Source organism: Actinia tenebrosa, unplaced genomic scaffold (assembly GCF_029948245.1).
Source record: "Actinia tenebrosa isolate PJP-AT-01 unplaced genomic scaffold, QUT_ActTen_1.0 PGA_scaffold0__85_contigs__length_37466705, whole genome shotgun sequence".
Lineage (NCBI taxonomy): Eukaryota > Metazoa > Cnidaria > Anthozoa > Actiniaria > Actiniidae > Actinia > Actinia tenebrosa.
In genome coordinates this window covers 12,698,165-12,717,244 of record NW_028292569.1, presented here as the reverse complement: position 1 = coordinate 12,717,244, position 19,080 = coordinate 12,698,165, and the positions used below count along the sequence as shown (strand labels likewise).

At 38.1% G+C, this 19,080-nt stretch overlaps 2 protein-coding genes across 2 annotated transcripts; both read right to left on the bottom strand.

The window, feature by feature from the left end:
• Nucleotides 1-612: 612 nt before the first annotated feature.
• LOC116286819 (UDP-glucose:glycoprotein glucosyltransferase 1) lies at nt 613-18,994 on the bottom strand. The gene is made up of 30 exons (XM_031693405.2): nt 18,959-18,994; nt 14,188-14,309; nt 13,731-13,816; nt 13,530-13,648; nt 13,037-13,149; nt 12,718-12,892; nt 11,647-12,527; nt 11,194-11,332; nt 10,670-10,963; nt 9,743-10,069; nt 9,213-9,446; nt 8,762-8,899; nt 8,536-8,693; nt 8,166-8,355; nt 7,442-7,711; nt 7,311-7,362; nt 6,902-7,008; nt 6,497-6,582; nt 6,022-6,106; nt 5,661-5,755; nt 5,145-5,243; nt 4,980-5,064; nt 4,534-4,643; nt 4,091-4,163; nt 3,606-3,709; nt 3,432-3,488; nt 2,879-2,951; nt 2,716-2,757; nt 2,245-2,361; nt 613-1,462 (listed from the first exon to the last, which is right to left on the bottom strand). The coding sequence occupies exons 1-30, from the start codon at nt 18,983-18,985 to the stop codon at nt 1,280-1,282; spliced, it is 4,641 nt and encodes a 1,546-aa protein (XP_031549265.1). The 5' UTR covers nt 18,986-18,994; the 3' UTR covers nt 613-1,279.
• On the bottom strand, nt 15,277-16,277 carry LOC148913534 (melatonin receptor type 1A-like). The gene has a single exon (XM_089025772.1). The coding sequence runs from the start codon at nt 16,234-16,236 to the stop codon at nt 15,277-15,279; it is 960 nt and encodes a 319-aa protein (XP_088881898.1). The 5' UTR covers nt 16,237-16,277.
• Nucleotides 18,995-19,080: the final 86 nt, after the last annotated feature.

Here is a 19,080-nt window from a genome sequence, read left to right as displayed (position 1 = left end):
CTCATCGCTGGCACCACATCGGGCATTACTATATGACATATTAGATAGACTGTAAGGTGTCATATATCAAGTACATAAAGGGTGTGGGCTAACGTGGGATGGATTTGATCAACACGTGGTATATGTATGGGTTTATTGATCCAGCCCAGTTTTGGTTTCACGGGCAGTTGGGAAAAAAAATGTCTATGCAGGGGCGGATCCAGGATTTTTTTAGGGAGGGGTGCTGCGCACAAAGTTAACCCAGGGAGGGGTCTTTCCGTTTATTTCTGATTCATTCGTCTTTCCTATCCTTCATTTATTTTTTCTTTTATTTATCTATTTATTTACTTATTAATTCATTATGAATTTATTTAAAAAAAAAAAAAAAAAAAAAATTATGAATTTATTTCTTATTCAATTATTTCATTTATTTTTTTCTTTTATTTATCTATTTATTTACTTATTAATTCATTATAAATTTATTTAAAAAAAAAAAAAAAATTATGAATTTATTTCTTATTCAATTATTTCATTTTACCATCCGTTTTATTCGCTCATTCATTCTTTCATTCATCCATTCTTTCGTCTCATTATTTGTTTATTTTACAAAAGGAAATCCAAAGGAAGCGAGAATTTGATCGAGCATTTTTATTATTTCATTCATTTATTATTACAAATAGACCCAGATAAAATAACTAATAAGGCGATAAAGCCTCACAACACTTCATTACATCGTTATAAGACGTGAAGGATTTGTATTGTCACACCGAATGCAGATAAATAATTTTTATTTTCGATAATGGTGTGAAGAACCTAATCGATGTATACCGGGCATGGTCAATTGAAGGAGGGTTAACAGATACTGATTGTGGTCGATAAATACCAACAACGGTCGATATATACCGGTCATGATCGATTGAAGGAGGGTTAACAGATACTGATTGTGGTCGATAAATACCAACAATGGTCGATGAATATCGACCATGACCAACAAACCCCGACTTTAGTTTACAAACATTATTGGTAAAAGAATGTCGACTGTAATCTATGAATACCGACCTCAGTCGACTAATATCGACCGCGATCGATGAACACAGGATGCGGTCGACTAGACGAGTGGTGGCTGGATAATGAACACAAGCTAGGAAAAGTAGCTTTTGTAAAGAATAGAAGAGAAAGCATTAAATAGTATTAAATGCAAATGGGCTACGCATCCATGGTTCATTTCGCATACTTTTAACACTTTTTTTCATAGTCTTTAGTGAAAATAAAGTAAGAAATGATACTAATGAAATGATGTTTAGAGTTCTTCTTTGGATGTTTTGGTAGATCCTGCTGTTGTTGTTGGTTCTGTTGGTTTGTCCATGGACTCTGCTGCTAGTTTATTCTGCAGTCGTCGAATCTCTTCGTCGTATTCTGGCCATTCTTTCACTATACGGACAGCGCTTTTTAGTTTGGGCTCTTTGGTTTGTGGATTATTGCACTGAAGGAGTGAAGAAATTGAATTAAGATACTTTTTGGTGACTTTCTATACAATTCCTTTTTACATGAAAACAAAAATGTCACAATAAAAGAAAACTACTGTAATCCTCATGTATCACCAATCATCATCCTGCATCATCATCATCATGCATCATCGGTCATCATCCTGCATCATCAGTCATCATCATGCATCATCAATCATCATCCTGCATCATCATCATCATGCATCATCAATCATCATCCTGCATCATCATCATCATGCATCATCAATCATCATCCTGCATCATCAGTCATCATCCTGCATCATCATCATCATGCATCATCATCCTGCATCATCATCATCATGCATCATCAATCATCATCCTGCATCATCAGTCATCATCCTGCATCATCGGTCATCATCATGCATCATCGGTCATCATCCTGCATCATCGGTCATCATTCTGCATCATCATCCTGCATCACCAATCATCATCCTGCATCATCATCATCCTGCATCATCATCATCATGTATCACCAATCACCATCCTACATCATCATCATCATGCATCATCGGTCATCATCCTGCATTATCAATCATCATCCTGCATTATTATGCATCATCATCATAATGCATCATCATCATCATCCTGCACCATTTTCATCGCATAATCTTCATCATTGTCATCGTCATCCTTATCACCACTGATCGAAACCTTCTACGCAGTTATTTTTGTTTTCCTCGTACATAAAACACAACACAATAATTTCAAACCCTGTGGCATCGTTCTTTTCATTTCTTACCAAGTCAATAGTTTTGGCTGTTTTGAGTGACTCATCACTGCACCATGTCTCGCACCATAGCCATTCCTGAGGCAAGGATTTGATTGGCACCTGGTGAATCATGTTATTAGGGAGATCCTGTGTGCAAGAAAGTTAAAAATACTTATTAGATTTAATCGAGATAACCAACCTAACACGGCACTCGCTCCTTCTCGTGGGAGGTCCCTGGGAACGAGGTTAATAGATAATTTCGTATGAATGTGAAACGGCACGATCACGGTACGAAATTGATGATAATCTGTCAACCAATCACAGCACACAAAATCATTGCTCATCCAATCGAAATGCCAAGGTAAAGCACTACTACGATTACGTCAGTTCTGTACCGTATCTTCGTCTCTCTACTTCCCCCGTCAGTTCCCATCCACAAGGGCCAATGGCGTTTCCAAAAGTAATAACTATTAATAGCTATTAATATTTTGTAATACTAACCTGGTCAAGATTTGAAAGACTGTTAGGGTCTTGACTTAATCCCTGTGAAAATAAAAGCAATCAAAAGGTAAGTGAATAGACACGTCCCCCAAAGTGAACACGACAATGTTTATTCTCTCATTCGCTTCAGCTGTGTCAAGCTAATACATCACATCTCTCTAACCTGGTACTGTCCACGAAGACGATCACCGGCAGCCATTCGCCTGAATCTCTTCAAATCAATAGCGTACAGTGCACTGAAAATACGAATAGAAAATCACTCATGTTGCAAGTGTGGTAGGAATATATGACTAGCTAGCAATTTCGTTCAGCATCGTATCAGGATACGTCATCATCATATATGACATATATCACCATGCACCACCAGCTTCAGCGTCATCATCTCACCATCATCATCATCATCGTTATTGTCATCAATATTATCATGATTACCTTCATTATCATGATCACCATCATCATTATCATCATCATTATTATCAACATCATCATCATCAACAACATCATCACCATCATTATCATTTCATCATCGTCATCAACATCATCATCATCAACATCACCATCATCATTATCATCATCATCATCATCATCATCATCATAACTAGCAGCAATAGCATCACGAACGTCATCACCACCTTGATCATCATCATAACCATAATCACTAAACATGTTCATTGGATCATGGCTTCTCTCAAGTTACCGAGAACGAATGGCAATACCTGATGTGGTACGATCTGTACCCAAGATGACTTCTCCAGTAGCCCTGCTTCCAAAACCTGTACATCATACAAACAGAAATAAACCAGGTTATTCAGGGAAGAATACAAAGATCTTATACTTATACGAAATCTAGTGTGTTGGAATCATGCTCTCTTGGTTATGCGCGTTCTCACCTGAAACCCTCCATCTCAGTTCTGCTATCACAGAAAGGAGTATAAGCATATGGAGATCCCTCAAGGTCCATGTCCATTAGTTCCTGTAAATCAGCACGAACAATCTGCAAAAGAAAAAAAGAAAAAAAATGATCAGCAAATAAAAATAAGGCGAAAAATAGAGAGAGATCGGTTAAATGCAGGGCATTAGCTTCAACGATTTTTTTAAAAATTCTCATTTTGCAAACTGAAATCGATTTTAGAGTAGACTGCGTATGATTGTGTGAAGTCATGGATCGCGATGCGGTTATTGATATCATTCAACCAATCGATTACAGCTTTGAGATTACTGTTCAAGACACAGCTCGACCACGGTGACGAAACGGCACGTCCCTACAGCCACTTTTATTCATATCTATACGAAATTTACTATGAATGCAAAGATGTTTTTTTCCCAAAGAGGCGAGGCCATGATTCTGTCGTGAGTACAAAATAATTTTTCTTACCAGATCAGCATCGACGAAAAGAATCCTCTTGACGTGGAGAGGGAAAAGCACATCAAGGAAGAGGATCTTATACCTGGAAAAAAGAAAGAATTGGAAAAAAATGGAAGAGTGGAAGTGGATGGGAAAAATGGAAAGAAGACATGAAGAGCATATTACGACGTGAGGAAAGAAATGAATAGAAAATGTCATGAATGGGAGCAAATGAGGAAAAAAGATGTCATAACTTAGAAAAGAAAAAAGCGAAAAATAAACAAATATAGAATGGGAGAAAATGGATAGAATGGGAAGAAAATGGATAGAATGGGAGAAAATGGATAGAATGGGAAGAAAATAGGAAAAAGAAAAGAAAAGAAAGAAAAAGTACATAACTCGAAGATAGAAAAAATTAGGTAAATATGAAAAAAAGGATGGGTGGGAGTGAATGGGATAAAATAGATATTTACCCCCATATAATTCTTTGTTTTTCTGTCTGGGCGTGCAGCCATCGTGGCCACTGGTATTGAACTAACTCGTATTCGAAGCCATATTCCTTGGCCATGAGAGGAAGGAACGCCTGTGCGGGGGGAAAAGGATTAACGAAATGAATAATGAGAAAATAAATGCACGCGAAAAATATGAAAATATAAAAATGAATACATGAAGTAATGCACATACAAACAAATGATCATAATGATAAATGGATGGATGGATGGATGGATGGATGGATGGATGGATGGATGGATGGATGGATGGATGGATGGATGGATGGATGGATGGATGGATGGATGGATGGATGGATGGATGGATGGATGGATGGATGGATGGATGGATGGATGGATGGATGGATGGATGGATGGCTGGCTGGCTGGCTGGATGGATGGATGCTAGAACATTCTGATATTTCGCTTACCTTAAAAGTAGGCGATAAGTAGTTCTTGAGGAACCAAAACTTGACTTTACTTTTGGTATGCTTAAGGACACTTAACATCATTATCCTGTCCAAAAGTATAGATTGAGTAAATCAGGTTGTAAAAGTAAAGTGAATCAATCACTGCTAGAACTAGTGCTCACTCACCTCATAAATCGTTCATAAAGATGACCTGAAGCCAGAGAGAAGATATTGATGATTTTCTCATCTTCTACTTTGTCTTTTTTCTTCTCGCTACCAACCATGCTATGACAAAACAGCGAAGGAATTTATCAAGGTAAGAGAACTATGAGTTGATAGGTAACATTAACTAACGATGTTTGTGTGTCCTGTTGGATGAGGGCTCCACAGGCTATTAAGTGCTACCCCCAAAAACAAGGATGGTTCATCTCATTTTAATGGATTACTTTTACGATACAGGCATAATGAAACGTCCAGGGGGGGGAGGGCAAAACAAAAAAACCTGAAAAGTTGATGGATAATATAGAGGTTTGTGTGTTTCCTTTTTTAATAGGTAAAGGTGCTCGATACAGTGTCGTATTTTGCTCTGACAATAACAGGCGATATGAAGGAAATTACCCCCTGGATGTCCCATGGTGCCTTGCGATCCAAGATGGCCGCCATATTGTCGATGTAATCTATTCTGATGGTTGGTATTCTTACCTTGATAAAGAATCCCACAATCCTCCTCCTCCTCCTTTTTCTTCGTCTGAATCGGCTAAAAGATCTACTCCCTCCATTCCTGGTTTTCTCTTCACCTGCCACCAAAAATAAAATCAGATATGAACACTCTAAATTTTATTTTATTGCCTCATAATAGACTTCTTTACCTTTGTATGCAACGGCAAATTGCTCGTTTTAGACCACGTGACATTCCCCTGAGAATTTTTCTTTTAATATGACAAAAATATTGTGAAAGAACCAACTCCCAAGAGTGGCATCACATGGTCTGAAATGGGTTAACAAACAACGAAGATAAAGAGGTCTAATTTTTTATTATTCGCAAATAAGCGAAAATTCCAACCTTGACTTTCATTAGCTTGCCAACAAAACTGTCAATAAAAATGGTGTAGTTGTTCGTTCCTTCTTGTTTAGTTCCTCCACTAACACTGGAATTAAAAAAACGTTTGAAATAAAAAGATAAGAGGAAAAGAGCATTTCTTCTATAAACATTTTCTCCAGATACCATTATTTAGTATCAAACAATTACTATCATTTGGTATCAAACAAATTTTGTTGTTAGAAAAACAAATGTTTGCGCCATTTTTGCTGGTAGGTTTTCCCGCTCTTTTTAGAAGGCAGCCGCGCGGCTACCTTTAACCGGAAGTCAATTCTTTCCGGAAGTCCCGCTCTTTTTCGTAAGTAGACAAACTCGACAAACCTAACATTTCCATGATTAAATAAGGAAGTGAAACTTTTCCGTTCTTTAGATCTAAAGTCAGCTATCCCGCGCTTACGAGCGGCTAAACGTGCATACCATTACTAAAGGTTCCTTATACCTGTCAATGTCGTAGATGTCAGCAGACCTTCCTTCGCGCACGCGCAGTACCCAAGAACCCGGGTAAGCCTTGAGTTGAAAGTAACCCTGCAACGAAAGAAGAAATAAAGAAAAAAGTTTGGGACGGATATCTGGAGAATCTTGAAGATCAAATCGCCCCTGTTCTTAACCAATCAGAGAGCACGAAAATGCGCATTATCCAATCACGATGCTTAGACGAATACGCCTTTATCAAAATACATATATAATGATTTAGCAAGATTTTCATGTGATGTCACAGCCGCCATGTTGGTAGACTTGAAAAAAAGTCTTGATTTCTTTTGTTATGTCAACCAACATGGCGGCCATGTCTTTTGTTCTTTATCTTCGCACACCAACAACAGATGCAGGGTGCAGTTTGACTTACCAAGTTTGCCATGACTATTGTATCAAACATGTCTGGCTTGGCTTTGGTCCCCAGAGTAAACTGTAAACCACGAGGAGGTTGACCAGACAGATAATCTGAGCAATGGCCTGAGGACAACAATAAGTATATAGGTCCCTTATAATGTTGACATTTGTTAAACTCTAGAGCTCACTTCCGAGATGTCTTTCGTTTGTCAAAGACAAAGGTTTCAATGTGAGGCTTCGTGCATAATGCTCAGTGATTTGTGACATGCTTGACTTCGTGCACAATACTCCGTGATTTTTGCAGGAGAAAAGGATAAATTAAATTGAGCCTCGTACTGAAACCTTTGTGTGACAAGCGAACCAAGTTAGCAGTGGAGGATGTCGATTAGAGAGAATCATTATACTATAGAGACTGGATTTCATACCTTCAATAAAAATGTATTCCAGCTCAAAGTCAGCACTAACGCCTTTGCTAACCTGTGAAATATGAATAATAAATAAGGGGTTTTCATTATGTCTCAGCACACTTTACACAAAGCTGAAGAAAGTTCCTTACCTCTTCCAAGTAAATGTTGTCCAAATCGTGAGGAGTCCACACTGCTTCCACCATCCATCCCAACGGTGTATCCATTGCCATGGTGAGGAGAGGGGTTTGGGGCAAGTCCGTAAAAAGTCCGTAAGGGCCTGGCTCTAGGTTCCCATTGGTGTCAAATGTCAGGTGAGGTTCAAGGACATATCGATAGAAGCGATTAAGCGGGAATTCAGACAGTTTCTCTCTACAGTTCATGTAGATGTTGATGTTTAGGTTGGTAACGTTTTGTAAAACCTGCGAAGAAAAACAAGCTTGTTTCCAACACCAAGAAAAAGAAAATAGCGTGACATGCATCAAACTTGAGTCTAGAGCCTTCCGGCTCTTTGGTCAGCGGGCTGGTGCCAGATAGACAGTCTTACCAAGCGCTGACGACAAAGCAGGAAGGCGCGGCGCTGGAGGAGTCTGCGTTCGACACTGGGCATGCGCTGTTTCGACGCCTGGGTTCGATTCTCGACTGAAAAACATGTGAGCTGGGGTTTCTTTGGTGTGCCGTTCTCTCCCTTGCCAAGAGGGCTTTTCTCCAGGTTCTCTGGTTTTCCTCCCTCCATAAAATCAACATGTGAGTTGAGTGTTGTATGTTGTAAATATAGAATGTAGTGGTAATGCGTGTGGAGGGAACCTCACAGAAGAGCCCCTTAAGGGGAGTCATAGATGTATATTATACGTTTTCCAGACAAAAGTCACCTACCATAAGAAAAGGGGCCACCTTCTGTGCAACCTTCGTGAGAGGATCGAGAATCAACGCCACATTCATACTGGCTTCAGCCTCGCTCTTGATGTGAACAGCACTGTGCTCGACTTCTGAAACAGGAATCTCGATTCTTGATTTCTTCTCACGAGCACTCAGTATGGAAGAAATCTTCATGATGGCGTTACTTCTGTCAAACATGTAAAACACGTGATCGTTTATCCTTTTATCTTAATTATCATCACCAACATCATCATCAACATCATCATCAATATCATCATCATCACGTATCTAACCTGTAATCACTTGTATTATCATCATCATCATCATCTCATCACCACCACCATCATCATCATTATCACGTTCTTACCTGTATTCACTTGTATCATCATCTGGTGACAAATCTTTAAACGCCATATTATCCACGATATCCTTGACTTGTTTGCCGTATGAATTCATGTCAAAGTCTTCTAGTAACTGGAAGTCTTCTTTGATAAACACCTCGCTCTCTTTCAGTGGACCCAGTACCTAAGAGGATTAATCGAGTTTAGTACTGAAAAAAAAGACGGCAACAGACAGACATATCTTGTGCTTACCCTTCCATTAGCGATGACTGCAGTCTCTCCTAGTTTTAATCCAAGCACTGATTTGCAGAATTTTTGATGAGACTTAATTCTTCCTAGGGACGATTTTTCGTCCTTCAAGATTTCTTCTATTTTCAGGTGTTTCAAATCCTGGAAAAAAGCGAGACACGTCTTTGAAAAACCCCGAATTGGTAATTACGCGACCAACACAGTCCATGCAGTGTGTGTGTTTTGGCTTCCGTGAATAAAAAATATTAACTCACACCACTGGAAATTTGCTTGACGGAAGTAAAGAACCTCTTGCATCATATCTAGTTGTCTAGGAGGTCGTGTCATTGACCTCTACTACCAGACTCCCTTGAACACTTTCTTTTGTTCAGTTAATTAGCACCAACTGTCTTACTATTCTCACGAGGGAATACGAATTTAAAGAAGAAAGAAAATAGGAATAACTTCAATATACCTTGGAATCCTTGATGAACTGTAGAATTGCCTCAAAATCTTTGTCAAGCTTCTCGAAGTCATTCCCACTGTTCAGCAGTCTTTCCATAAAGTCAACCATAGCAGGTGTCACGTGATCCTTGGATTGTAAAACGGCTTGAACCGCCCTAGTTAGGTACAGTTTCTTGCCGGGCTCAGCAACCAGCTTTACACTTGGGTTGTGAAGGATTCCGATACGAATGTCGGAAGAAGATTTCTGCCGTAAAAATAGGAATGAATAAATTTTCATGCAAAGGGAAAAGGGAAGCAAGTATAAAAATGGCCAATTCTTTGCATGATGTGGCAGCCATATTGCAAAGTAACCAGGCCTCTGTCTGAGAGCTGGTCAATTGGCTGGCAATTTATAAGCAACGGTGGTACACTGATGACAGTAAGGTAAACAATATAACATACAGAGCTACTTAAAAGTTTCAAAAACACAAACACAACCGCGAAAGAGATCTATTGGTGAGCTGATAGATCATGTGACCTGAGACCAATCACGTGACTTACCATTTGCTGTAATGCACCTTGAAGAAGCTTTCGCCCATGCGCACTGGCTACATCCATAACCACCCAGGCAGTGATAGGTTTGAGGCTCATTTCGTCGTCCGTCTTGGTGAAGTAGTTCATGTTTGTCTCTATTCCACTGACCATCTGGCTTGTGTCCAGCTTGTTGAAGCTATCAAAATCATCCAGGTTGATTTTCACGGCTTCTTTGGGCCCTGTCAGGTCCACCACGCTGAGGTCGTGGGACTGAATCACTTGATTCATTCGCTTGACGACGTTAGGCTTGGACATCACGTGGTCGTAGATGTTGGAATATTGATGAAGTTGACCCTGGATGGGAAATAAAGATATACCATCACCATCACTATAACATGCAGCATCAATTTAAGGCAAACATCTACACTAAAAACAGCAGTAACAGCGACAAAAGCAGTAAACATCATCAATATCAAGAACCAAAACGGCAGACAACAACAACAGCAGCAACAATAACAATCAGCAAAGTAACAATCAACAACAACAACAACTACCGCCACCAATAACAACAACCACAACTACCGCCACCAACAACAACAACCACAACTACCGCCACCAACAACAACAACCACAACTACCGCCACCAACAACAACAACAACAACTAACGACACCAACAACAACAACAACAACTACCGCCACCAACAACAACAACCACAACTACCGCCACCAACAACAACAACAACAACAACTACCGCCACCAACAACAACAACCACAACTACCGCCACCAACAACAACAACCACAACTACCGCCACCAACAACAACAACCACAACTACCGCCACCAACAGCAACAACCACAACTACCGCCACCAACAACAACAATAACAATAACAACAAACAAACGTTGCTAAGCTTTTAACAAATACGATATTTAAAAAACATGCACGACTAACCATGAAGACCGCCTGCTGAAGCGAACCAGTCTGCATAAGAACCTGTCGAATAACACTATCCTCTACAATCAGCAGATCCTCTTCCTTCATAGGAACACCATTCACAACAACCTTAGGTAGTTTCTGCAAACCAGTACGATCAAAGAATCTCTTCCATTCTTTTCGCCCTTCATCGTACTCCGAGTCTGGTCCAAGAACATCGTTAGCGTCGTCAGTGCCAACTAAAGACACCAGAATGTCGTACACAGCTCTGACAAGCGCTTCGTCGTCGTCTAGGGGTGCTTTGTTGTAGGCCTGAGATTATGACAAAAATAAAATGAGGGACGATACATAGGGTTAAGGTTTAGTTTATAATTATCTGTTGCTCAGGGGTAGCCAAACTTTTGTGCACAATATTCATGTGTTGGTATTTCAACACTGATTTCAAAAAATATCTCAACACTGAAATGAGGCTAGCCCTTACAGTAGTCTGCAATCAAGCGACACAGCGGTATTTTACGAAGACGAAAAGAGGTCTCTTCTACCTTAATAATCCACTGGATTGCTTGCCGAGGGTCTTTTTCGTTTTTCAAGAAGTAGAACGCACGTGCTATGGCAACAGCGGCGTTGCTTTTCCGAGCATCGATCCCTGGATTGCCGTCAGCTACCATCACGATACCTATCCTGATGATCAGAGAAAAGAGTGCATTTTGTGCAAGTGAATTTTATAGTTTGTGGCGAAGAGTTTGATAACAATCTAATATTCTTTAAATTGGTTTGCATGGCCTCCATGTACCTTTAGCACACGGCAGCCATGTTTATTCTCATAAGATTTAAAAAAAGATTTTTCGTTTCTTTGTTATTTTATTCAACATAGCGTTCATGTCATCCAACATGGCGGCTACTTAGGTATGTGTCGTTTTTTTAGGGGGTGTAGTGTGGTCGAGGGGAGGGTTGATCTTCACTATCAATTCTTACCGTTTCGTCATGTTTCTCACCTGATGGGCATGGACGCAAGAAGAAACTCCTCTGCACTCTTCAACAACTCAACACTCAAAGAATTCACGGGGTCAATAAAAAATATTACGTGGAAAATGTTCTTGGCGATGTAGCGCATCATTCCTGGGAAAGTCGGTCTCAGAAGCTCCTGAATATGAGAGGGCCACCCCGAATACTCTCGATCATTTTCAAGATCATTCACGAACACGACAGAGTCGTCACGCGTGTCTAAAACATATGAATCAAGGTCGTCTGATACTGACAGAGTAGCGAGTTTGGATAATGCCTCGCCTGAGATCCCTAACGTAGATAGTTTGTCCAACACACGACCTTCTTCACGAAGGAGGTCCAGTACTTCGAAAGGGTTCATGTCCTCAATATCTATCAAGCGACCATTTATAAACAGAGCACTGTCACCAGCTTCGATTCCAATTTTACTGAACGTCTTTTGATTGTTCAGAACCTCTTCCCTTAGTTCTTTCTTCACTTTTGTTCGTACGAGGGACCTTGATAACTTAGGGACGTTCTGGCTGAGGTCCCTCAAGACCTGGAGGGCACTTTTAGGGTCTGACGAGACTACTCTCTGAGCAGCTTGAAAACTTAGGTCCTGAAGCTGCCAGACTTTTAGAGGAGCCATTTCACGTGAGCTTTCTTTCAAGTGGGACCTGAATTGATCCAGTTGTTCATTTAGATGTGGGTAAAGCTTCCTTAACTTCGTAAAAAGAAAACCTTCCACTTCATCGTCTCCTTCCTTCTCCTTTCCCAGCGTGTCTGAGCCATCTTCATTGACTTTGGTGTCGTCTACAGCTTTGTATTCTGTCTTTTTGACTGCGAGTTCTACACCGTATCCTGATAAGCGTACTTTGGAATTACGAGGGTTCTGTAATGCCGAACAAAAATAAATAAATAAATAAATAAATAAATAAATAAATAAATAAATAAATAAATAAATAAATAAAACCGCTTACATTTAACCAAACTGGCGCATTTCTTTTGGTTTCTTCCAAGAGAAAAACAAAACCGATTATTCTGGATAAACTATATTCATTGCATTAAAGTAAAAAGAATACCTTAACATAATGACGTAATACATAGTGCACTTTCCCCTGGGCTGCCATGCGTGATAGGTCATCGTGGAATGAGTTGAACTCAGCGGTACCAATATGACCGGAAAGAATAACAATGACTGGGTTCTCGTTGGATTCTGGGTAATGATGATCGAAGTCGTATAACTGGACTGGTGATCTGGAAAAAATATATAAATAGATTAGGATGGAAGGAAGAAAGGAAAGGAAAGAGGAAGAGAGGGAAAAAGGAAGAGTGCGAAAAGGGATTGGAGCAGGGAAGGAAGGAAGTAGGTAGATAGCAAGCAAGCAATACCATACTTACACTTCATTAGAAGATTCTATCAATTGTACAACTTCTTGCAATTTACAGGTTACTTTTGAACCAATTTGAACAAATGAACTACACTCAGAAATATCTGGTACCTCACGGGCTACCTGTGAACAAACGGAAAACTTTATCAGAAATGTTATCATTAAGCGAAGATTATTGCTTCGTTTTCTCTATTATCATACTGTAAAAACCATGACAAAGGGTACGCGACAATTTGCTGCAGATGGCAACGGAAAGGCGGATGATGACGATGACTGATTACGATGAGATAATGGTGATGTTGATGGTGACGATGCTGATGGTGACGATGATGATAATGATGATGGTGATGATGATGGTGACGATGACGATGATAATGATGGTGATGATGATGCTGACGATGATAATGATGGTGATGATGATAATGATGATGGTGATGATGATGATGGTGGTGATGATAATGATGATGGTGATGATGATGATGATGGTGATGATGAAGACTTACCTTATTATGAAGTTCGACTTTGGGAGAATAGCTTCGTATAGACAAGGAAAACTTCAATAATTGTAATCCTACTGGACTCAACAATTGTTCTGCATTTTTAACTATACTTTGATATATTTCTGGTGAAAAGAAAAAGATAATACTCAATAAAGAGGTGTTAAACGGCAAACAAACGCACTTCTAACGCTTCGTGTTACTTACCTAAATCACTACTCTTTGTATGAATATTTCTAGAAAATTCTACAAACTTCCAAAACTTCTCGTTGCTTTCTCGCGCTAAAAATTCACTGTAAAAACAAACAAGCAAATAGAAAGACTGAACGATAAGCAGAAATATTTAAGACATATTTTATTATTCCATTTGAGAACGTTTTTAACTTATTTTGATTTATCTAACTTTGCCTTCAGATCAAAATACGAAGGGGGGAAAATGATACAAATATAGATACATGTTCTGAGGCAAGGAGACCGTAACACCTAATGCCAATTACTGTGGACCCTTATCAAAATCAAGTCAGTATCTTGTCAATACATTTAGGAGCAGCACTTTATTTAATTCTAATCAAGTGGTTTTTATTAATGAATTTGCAGGAGTTTCATTTAAACTTTTGACGGAAAGAGAGAAGGCGTTGGTGGTTCAATTCTCACGCATGCGTACCTGGCTTCCAACTCTAATGGCGTCCACGACCATCTTGCATTCAACGAAGCACTAACGTGCTTGGATTCGCCATTAATACCAAGAACGAAACTAGATAAAACGATGGACAGTATTTGAAGAACCTGGAAATAATATAAAAGTAAAGAAGACTTGAATGAGCAATGTTAATACCACTAATATAAACCTGAAACTTTTAAGCCGTAGCCAACAAGGATTGGACGTCATAAGTAAAAACGCTTTATAGTAAATTATCGTTTGCCTCACGGTTGGGGGTTATTTGTAGAGAAGACCGCGATGTTCGACTGTAAGCTTTTAGTCTTATATTTATTTATGCTCTCTTGGTGGTATATATAACAGACACGCCATCCGGTCTACACCATCGCCTGATGAAGACTAGCAGCTTGCAGTCAAAACGTCGCCGTTCTTCTACAAATGAGCCTAAATCTTGAGAGAAACGGATAACTATTTTTACTGATTAAATTTCCAAAATGAATAATATATTTTGCACCGGTTTTTCTATATAACTACGAAAGTAACAAAATCCTCAGTAGAATATAAAGATCGTTCAAATCAACTGAGATCACTACCAGAGTAATAAAACGTTAGTAAAAACAATTCAGGCAAGTCTATTCAAGGTTTATTTCAACTTTTTATTACCAAACTTTCTTACATGACGATGTTGATGGTGATGATGATGATGATGGTGATGATGATGGTAATGATGATGATGATGCTTATGGTAATGATGATGATGATGATGGTGATGATGTTGATGATGCATGGTGATGATGGTAATGATGATGATGATGATGATGATGGTGATGATGTTGATGATGGTAATGATGATGATGGTAATGATGATGATGATGGTGGTGATGATGATGGTGATGATGCCGATGATGATGATGCCGATGATGATGGTGATGATGTTGATCATGATGGTGATGATGATGAATGTAGACAGATGATAATGGTGAAAGTGAGAGTAATATTGATCTAACGCTAATGTACTGTAGCTCAGCTCATTTAGCTTTACGCTCTTGCGAAAGTTTGTTCAACTGAGACTGCAGCCGTGAACAGTCTCCTCTATTAACTATGTTGCAGTGTAAAAACTTTGGTAGAGAATGTTTTTTTTCTCCAACTGAAACCGTAGAAAATATTTTTAAATTCCTGTCTAAACACTTGATTCATGGCGCCGTAAATGACAGGGTTGATGCAGCAACTCAAACCATAAAACAACACGGAAACTACATAGACTGGACGAGGAAGAGAGTACAGCCCTGAGATAGCATCAACGATTCCACAAGTAAACAACGGGCTCACAGAAAAAGAAAACGCCAAAACTACAAGGAATAGAATACGGGAAATGTTGACTTCATCTGCCCTGACTTGAGAGTTCGCCATTTCAGTGTTGTGGCTCCGGACGAAACGCCATATCTTGAAATAGCAAAAATATATGATTGAATAGTTTAAGGAATAAAATGTAACCCAGTAGGCTAGGATAAAGGGAAGTTCGTCGAAATTTAGAGAGCAGAGGATAAGACCAGGGTTGAAGGCGAAGTCGACGAACATAGAGTTCAGCAAAAGAGCGGTAACTATCAGAAACCATGAACAGGCATTGGAAAGATGGAAAAATTTTGGAGTGAAGATCTTGGCGTACATTGAGGAATGAATCATCTTGAAGTATCTGCTCACAGCAATTAGGCACATGAGAACCACGGATTCAAACCCACAACAAGCAACTACAAACCCTTGAATCTGGCAAGGAAGGAATCCTAAATCCCATTTACCTTTCATTGCACTCTGACAACCTAGAGGCATAGCTACAACAGCCATAATGATGTCGCTAACTGCAAGAGAATTAATGTAGATATAGAACGATTGGCGAAGTCGTGGCTTTCTGTAAGCAGCAAGTAGAATCAAAGTATTTCCAAGCAGGCTGGCCATTGTCAAAAGAAAGAACAACGTACTCTCTATAACTGTCGTGGTTGTTCCTCGAGTGGCGAGCTCTAGAGCCATGTCTAACTTTCGCTTACTATCGTTGAACATTTTTTCGCTGTTTAAATATCTTGATAAAATAATAAACTCGCTCGACCTTACAACCTTTGATAACTTTTTGTGATACTGTAGATTGGAGCGGAATAAAATGTCATAAAACTCCTATTTCATTGAACGGTTTTCAGGTTCATCGCCTTTAACAGCTGTCAATCAAAATGTAGTGCAAAAAGTCCCATTCTCTTTTGGTAAAAACTCTAATTAATTGTTTATATTCACTGCGGAAATACGTAAACTTGATGCACTTTTTATCCCGAAAGAGTGTTTGCCAAAGTAAAATCTGTTATCTATACTTTATATGAAAGACAAACAATTCTTTTTCTCTATTTGTCGTTTTGACTGCTCATGTCTAAAAATCCGAAACTATTACTTAATCTATTACTTCATAAGATTCATTTAAATTCAAAAGCTCTTTTCCTTTTTTCTCTTTTGCTGTTGAACCATCTGGTCAGCGATAATGAAAATAATTTAATTTGTTAATATATATTTTAAAAAAATGATAGCAGCAATTTGAAAGCAGCATTTACTAGTAGTGATAAAGGGAGTTAACATTTGCAGCTTTCAAAACTAGATTTTTATGATTTTTGATTTTTTAAGGTATGAAAACCTTCCATTAATGTCTTTGGCTATTTCATACCACATGTGGTTCTGAGTATAATGTCCTTTTTTCACAGACCTACTTGAAAAATAAACTGGTTGAGCCCACTCAAATGCATTTTGTAAGTGGTAGCTATGAACTAAATCACTTTGCATTACAAAAAAAAAGCAAATATTAATCTAAAATAGGTCATTTTTTATTCATCATACTGATTTACAAAGTAAACTTAGTAAAAGTAGTTATCAAAATTAAAGCACCACACAACTTATTTATATAAATAAATAGGATTTGTAATAAGTTTTTGGTTCTGTGTAACAAGGAAAAGCCTTTTAAAAAGTCTTATCTCATGAAATGAAGCATTATTAGCAAATAATAAGATGACTAGGGAACTAGAACAGACACTGTACATAATATTATCTTGTTTTGACTTTTCATTTCTATATTAAGAAATTTCATTTCATTTTTTTGTTGGTTTAAAGTGCCTCTCACCCCTAACTCAATATTTCCAGTATTGATTCTAAAAAAGGTGACTATTTGATTGGTAAAATATTTTTATGTGATTTGAGTGTCTTGGAGATATAAAGGTTTATTCTTACAATATGCTAATGATTGTGATGTCATAGGACAGACAGACGGACAGACTTTATTTGCACCATTAAATATATAGATGAATAGGAGACATTATTAAATATTAAAAAAAAATTCTGGGGTAGTAAAACATGATGTGTAAAACATCATTGTCCTACTCACGGTTTATAGAAAAGTTATTGAGAATTTCTTTTCTCACAGTAATTAGTGTTTCAATATTCCATTTAATACCAATAATAGTATGAAGCCAAAGTTGGATTTGTCATGCATATTGATAAAAAGTAGAGTTTTGATATGCGCTGAAACTCCAACCTTGACTTGGAAGTATTATTAGTAGTCACTGAAAGTAATTGTAAAATGAAGTATTTACAATGATGACAAATAACCTCAAATGCCTACTATGACTAGTTTTAGCCCTCAAGTTTAAGAATTATAGGTTAACAGGGCTCCAGAGAAAAGTCAGTGTATTGTGGGAATAGGTGACAAGGTAGCATATAGATATCGATGAAATGTGTGCGCATATTTAAGAATAGGCCATGCACACATTATGGGTAGTTGGGGGTCTCAGATGTCAAAATGGTGAAGGAAATAAGAAGGTTGAAACCCTAGCTTAGAAAAAGCTTTCACAGAACTCTATGCAAAGAATTCTACCAAAACTAGTAAAAATCATCTCTCCTCTCTTCCCTTGAGGAATTTACTAGCATAATCTTACCTTTGAAAGATAATATTATGCATATTCTGAGGTGTATATATAACTGGCAAGATTTCCATGTTTAGATGGTACACTTTCAAGTAAACAATAATATTATGTGGTAATACTCTCATTCAAACTTCCATTTACTGTCATTCTACTCTAACCAATAACACTCAAGTTTGTCAACCAATCAGATAACGAATCAAAAACAATAGAATTTGAGTTACATGTATTGAAAGTCTATAAAAACTACCGTATTCAAGGAGATGAAATGAAAGAAAGAAAAAGTATAAAAATATATTTAAACAAATAAAAAATAAAATAAAATAAACTCGAGTGTTCACAGTTAGCGTAGAACGACAGTAAAATTTCACAAAGAAAAAATCTCCCCAATAAAAGAACACGAAAGTAAAAAATCGCCAGTCTGTCATTCAACTGTATCAGGCCTTTTGCATCCATCCATCCATTCATTCATTCATTCATTTTTTTTTTTTTGATTTTTATAACAATGGTTTTGAGCTTTTCGACGTCGTTGCATCTCAGCATAAAAGAACGAGTTGATTTAAGATATTCTTTTAGCACAATAAACCTACTATCACTAAATTGTTTGAAATAGAAGCACAAGCGAACAAATAAGAACGATTCAAGCTATCAAATGCTTTCAAATTTTTTAACTTCCTCTTCCAAATTTCGCCGGTAACATTTTGGAAGGGAATCAAAAAATACAATCAAAAATCAACTGAACCAAATATTAACTAAAGATATTATTCCCCACAAGAACACTGTGTAATGCAATGGCAGACAGTAATCATAAATCAAGAAGATGTGAAAATTACCTCTAGAGTTCCTTTTGGAGCCGCCATCTTGGAATAGAAGCCAATGCCGTGTAACCACGTCCTCAAAAATCTCTCTAGGGAGGGGTGGGAGAAATGCTTCAATTCATATTTCTTTCTTTTAA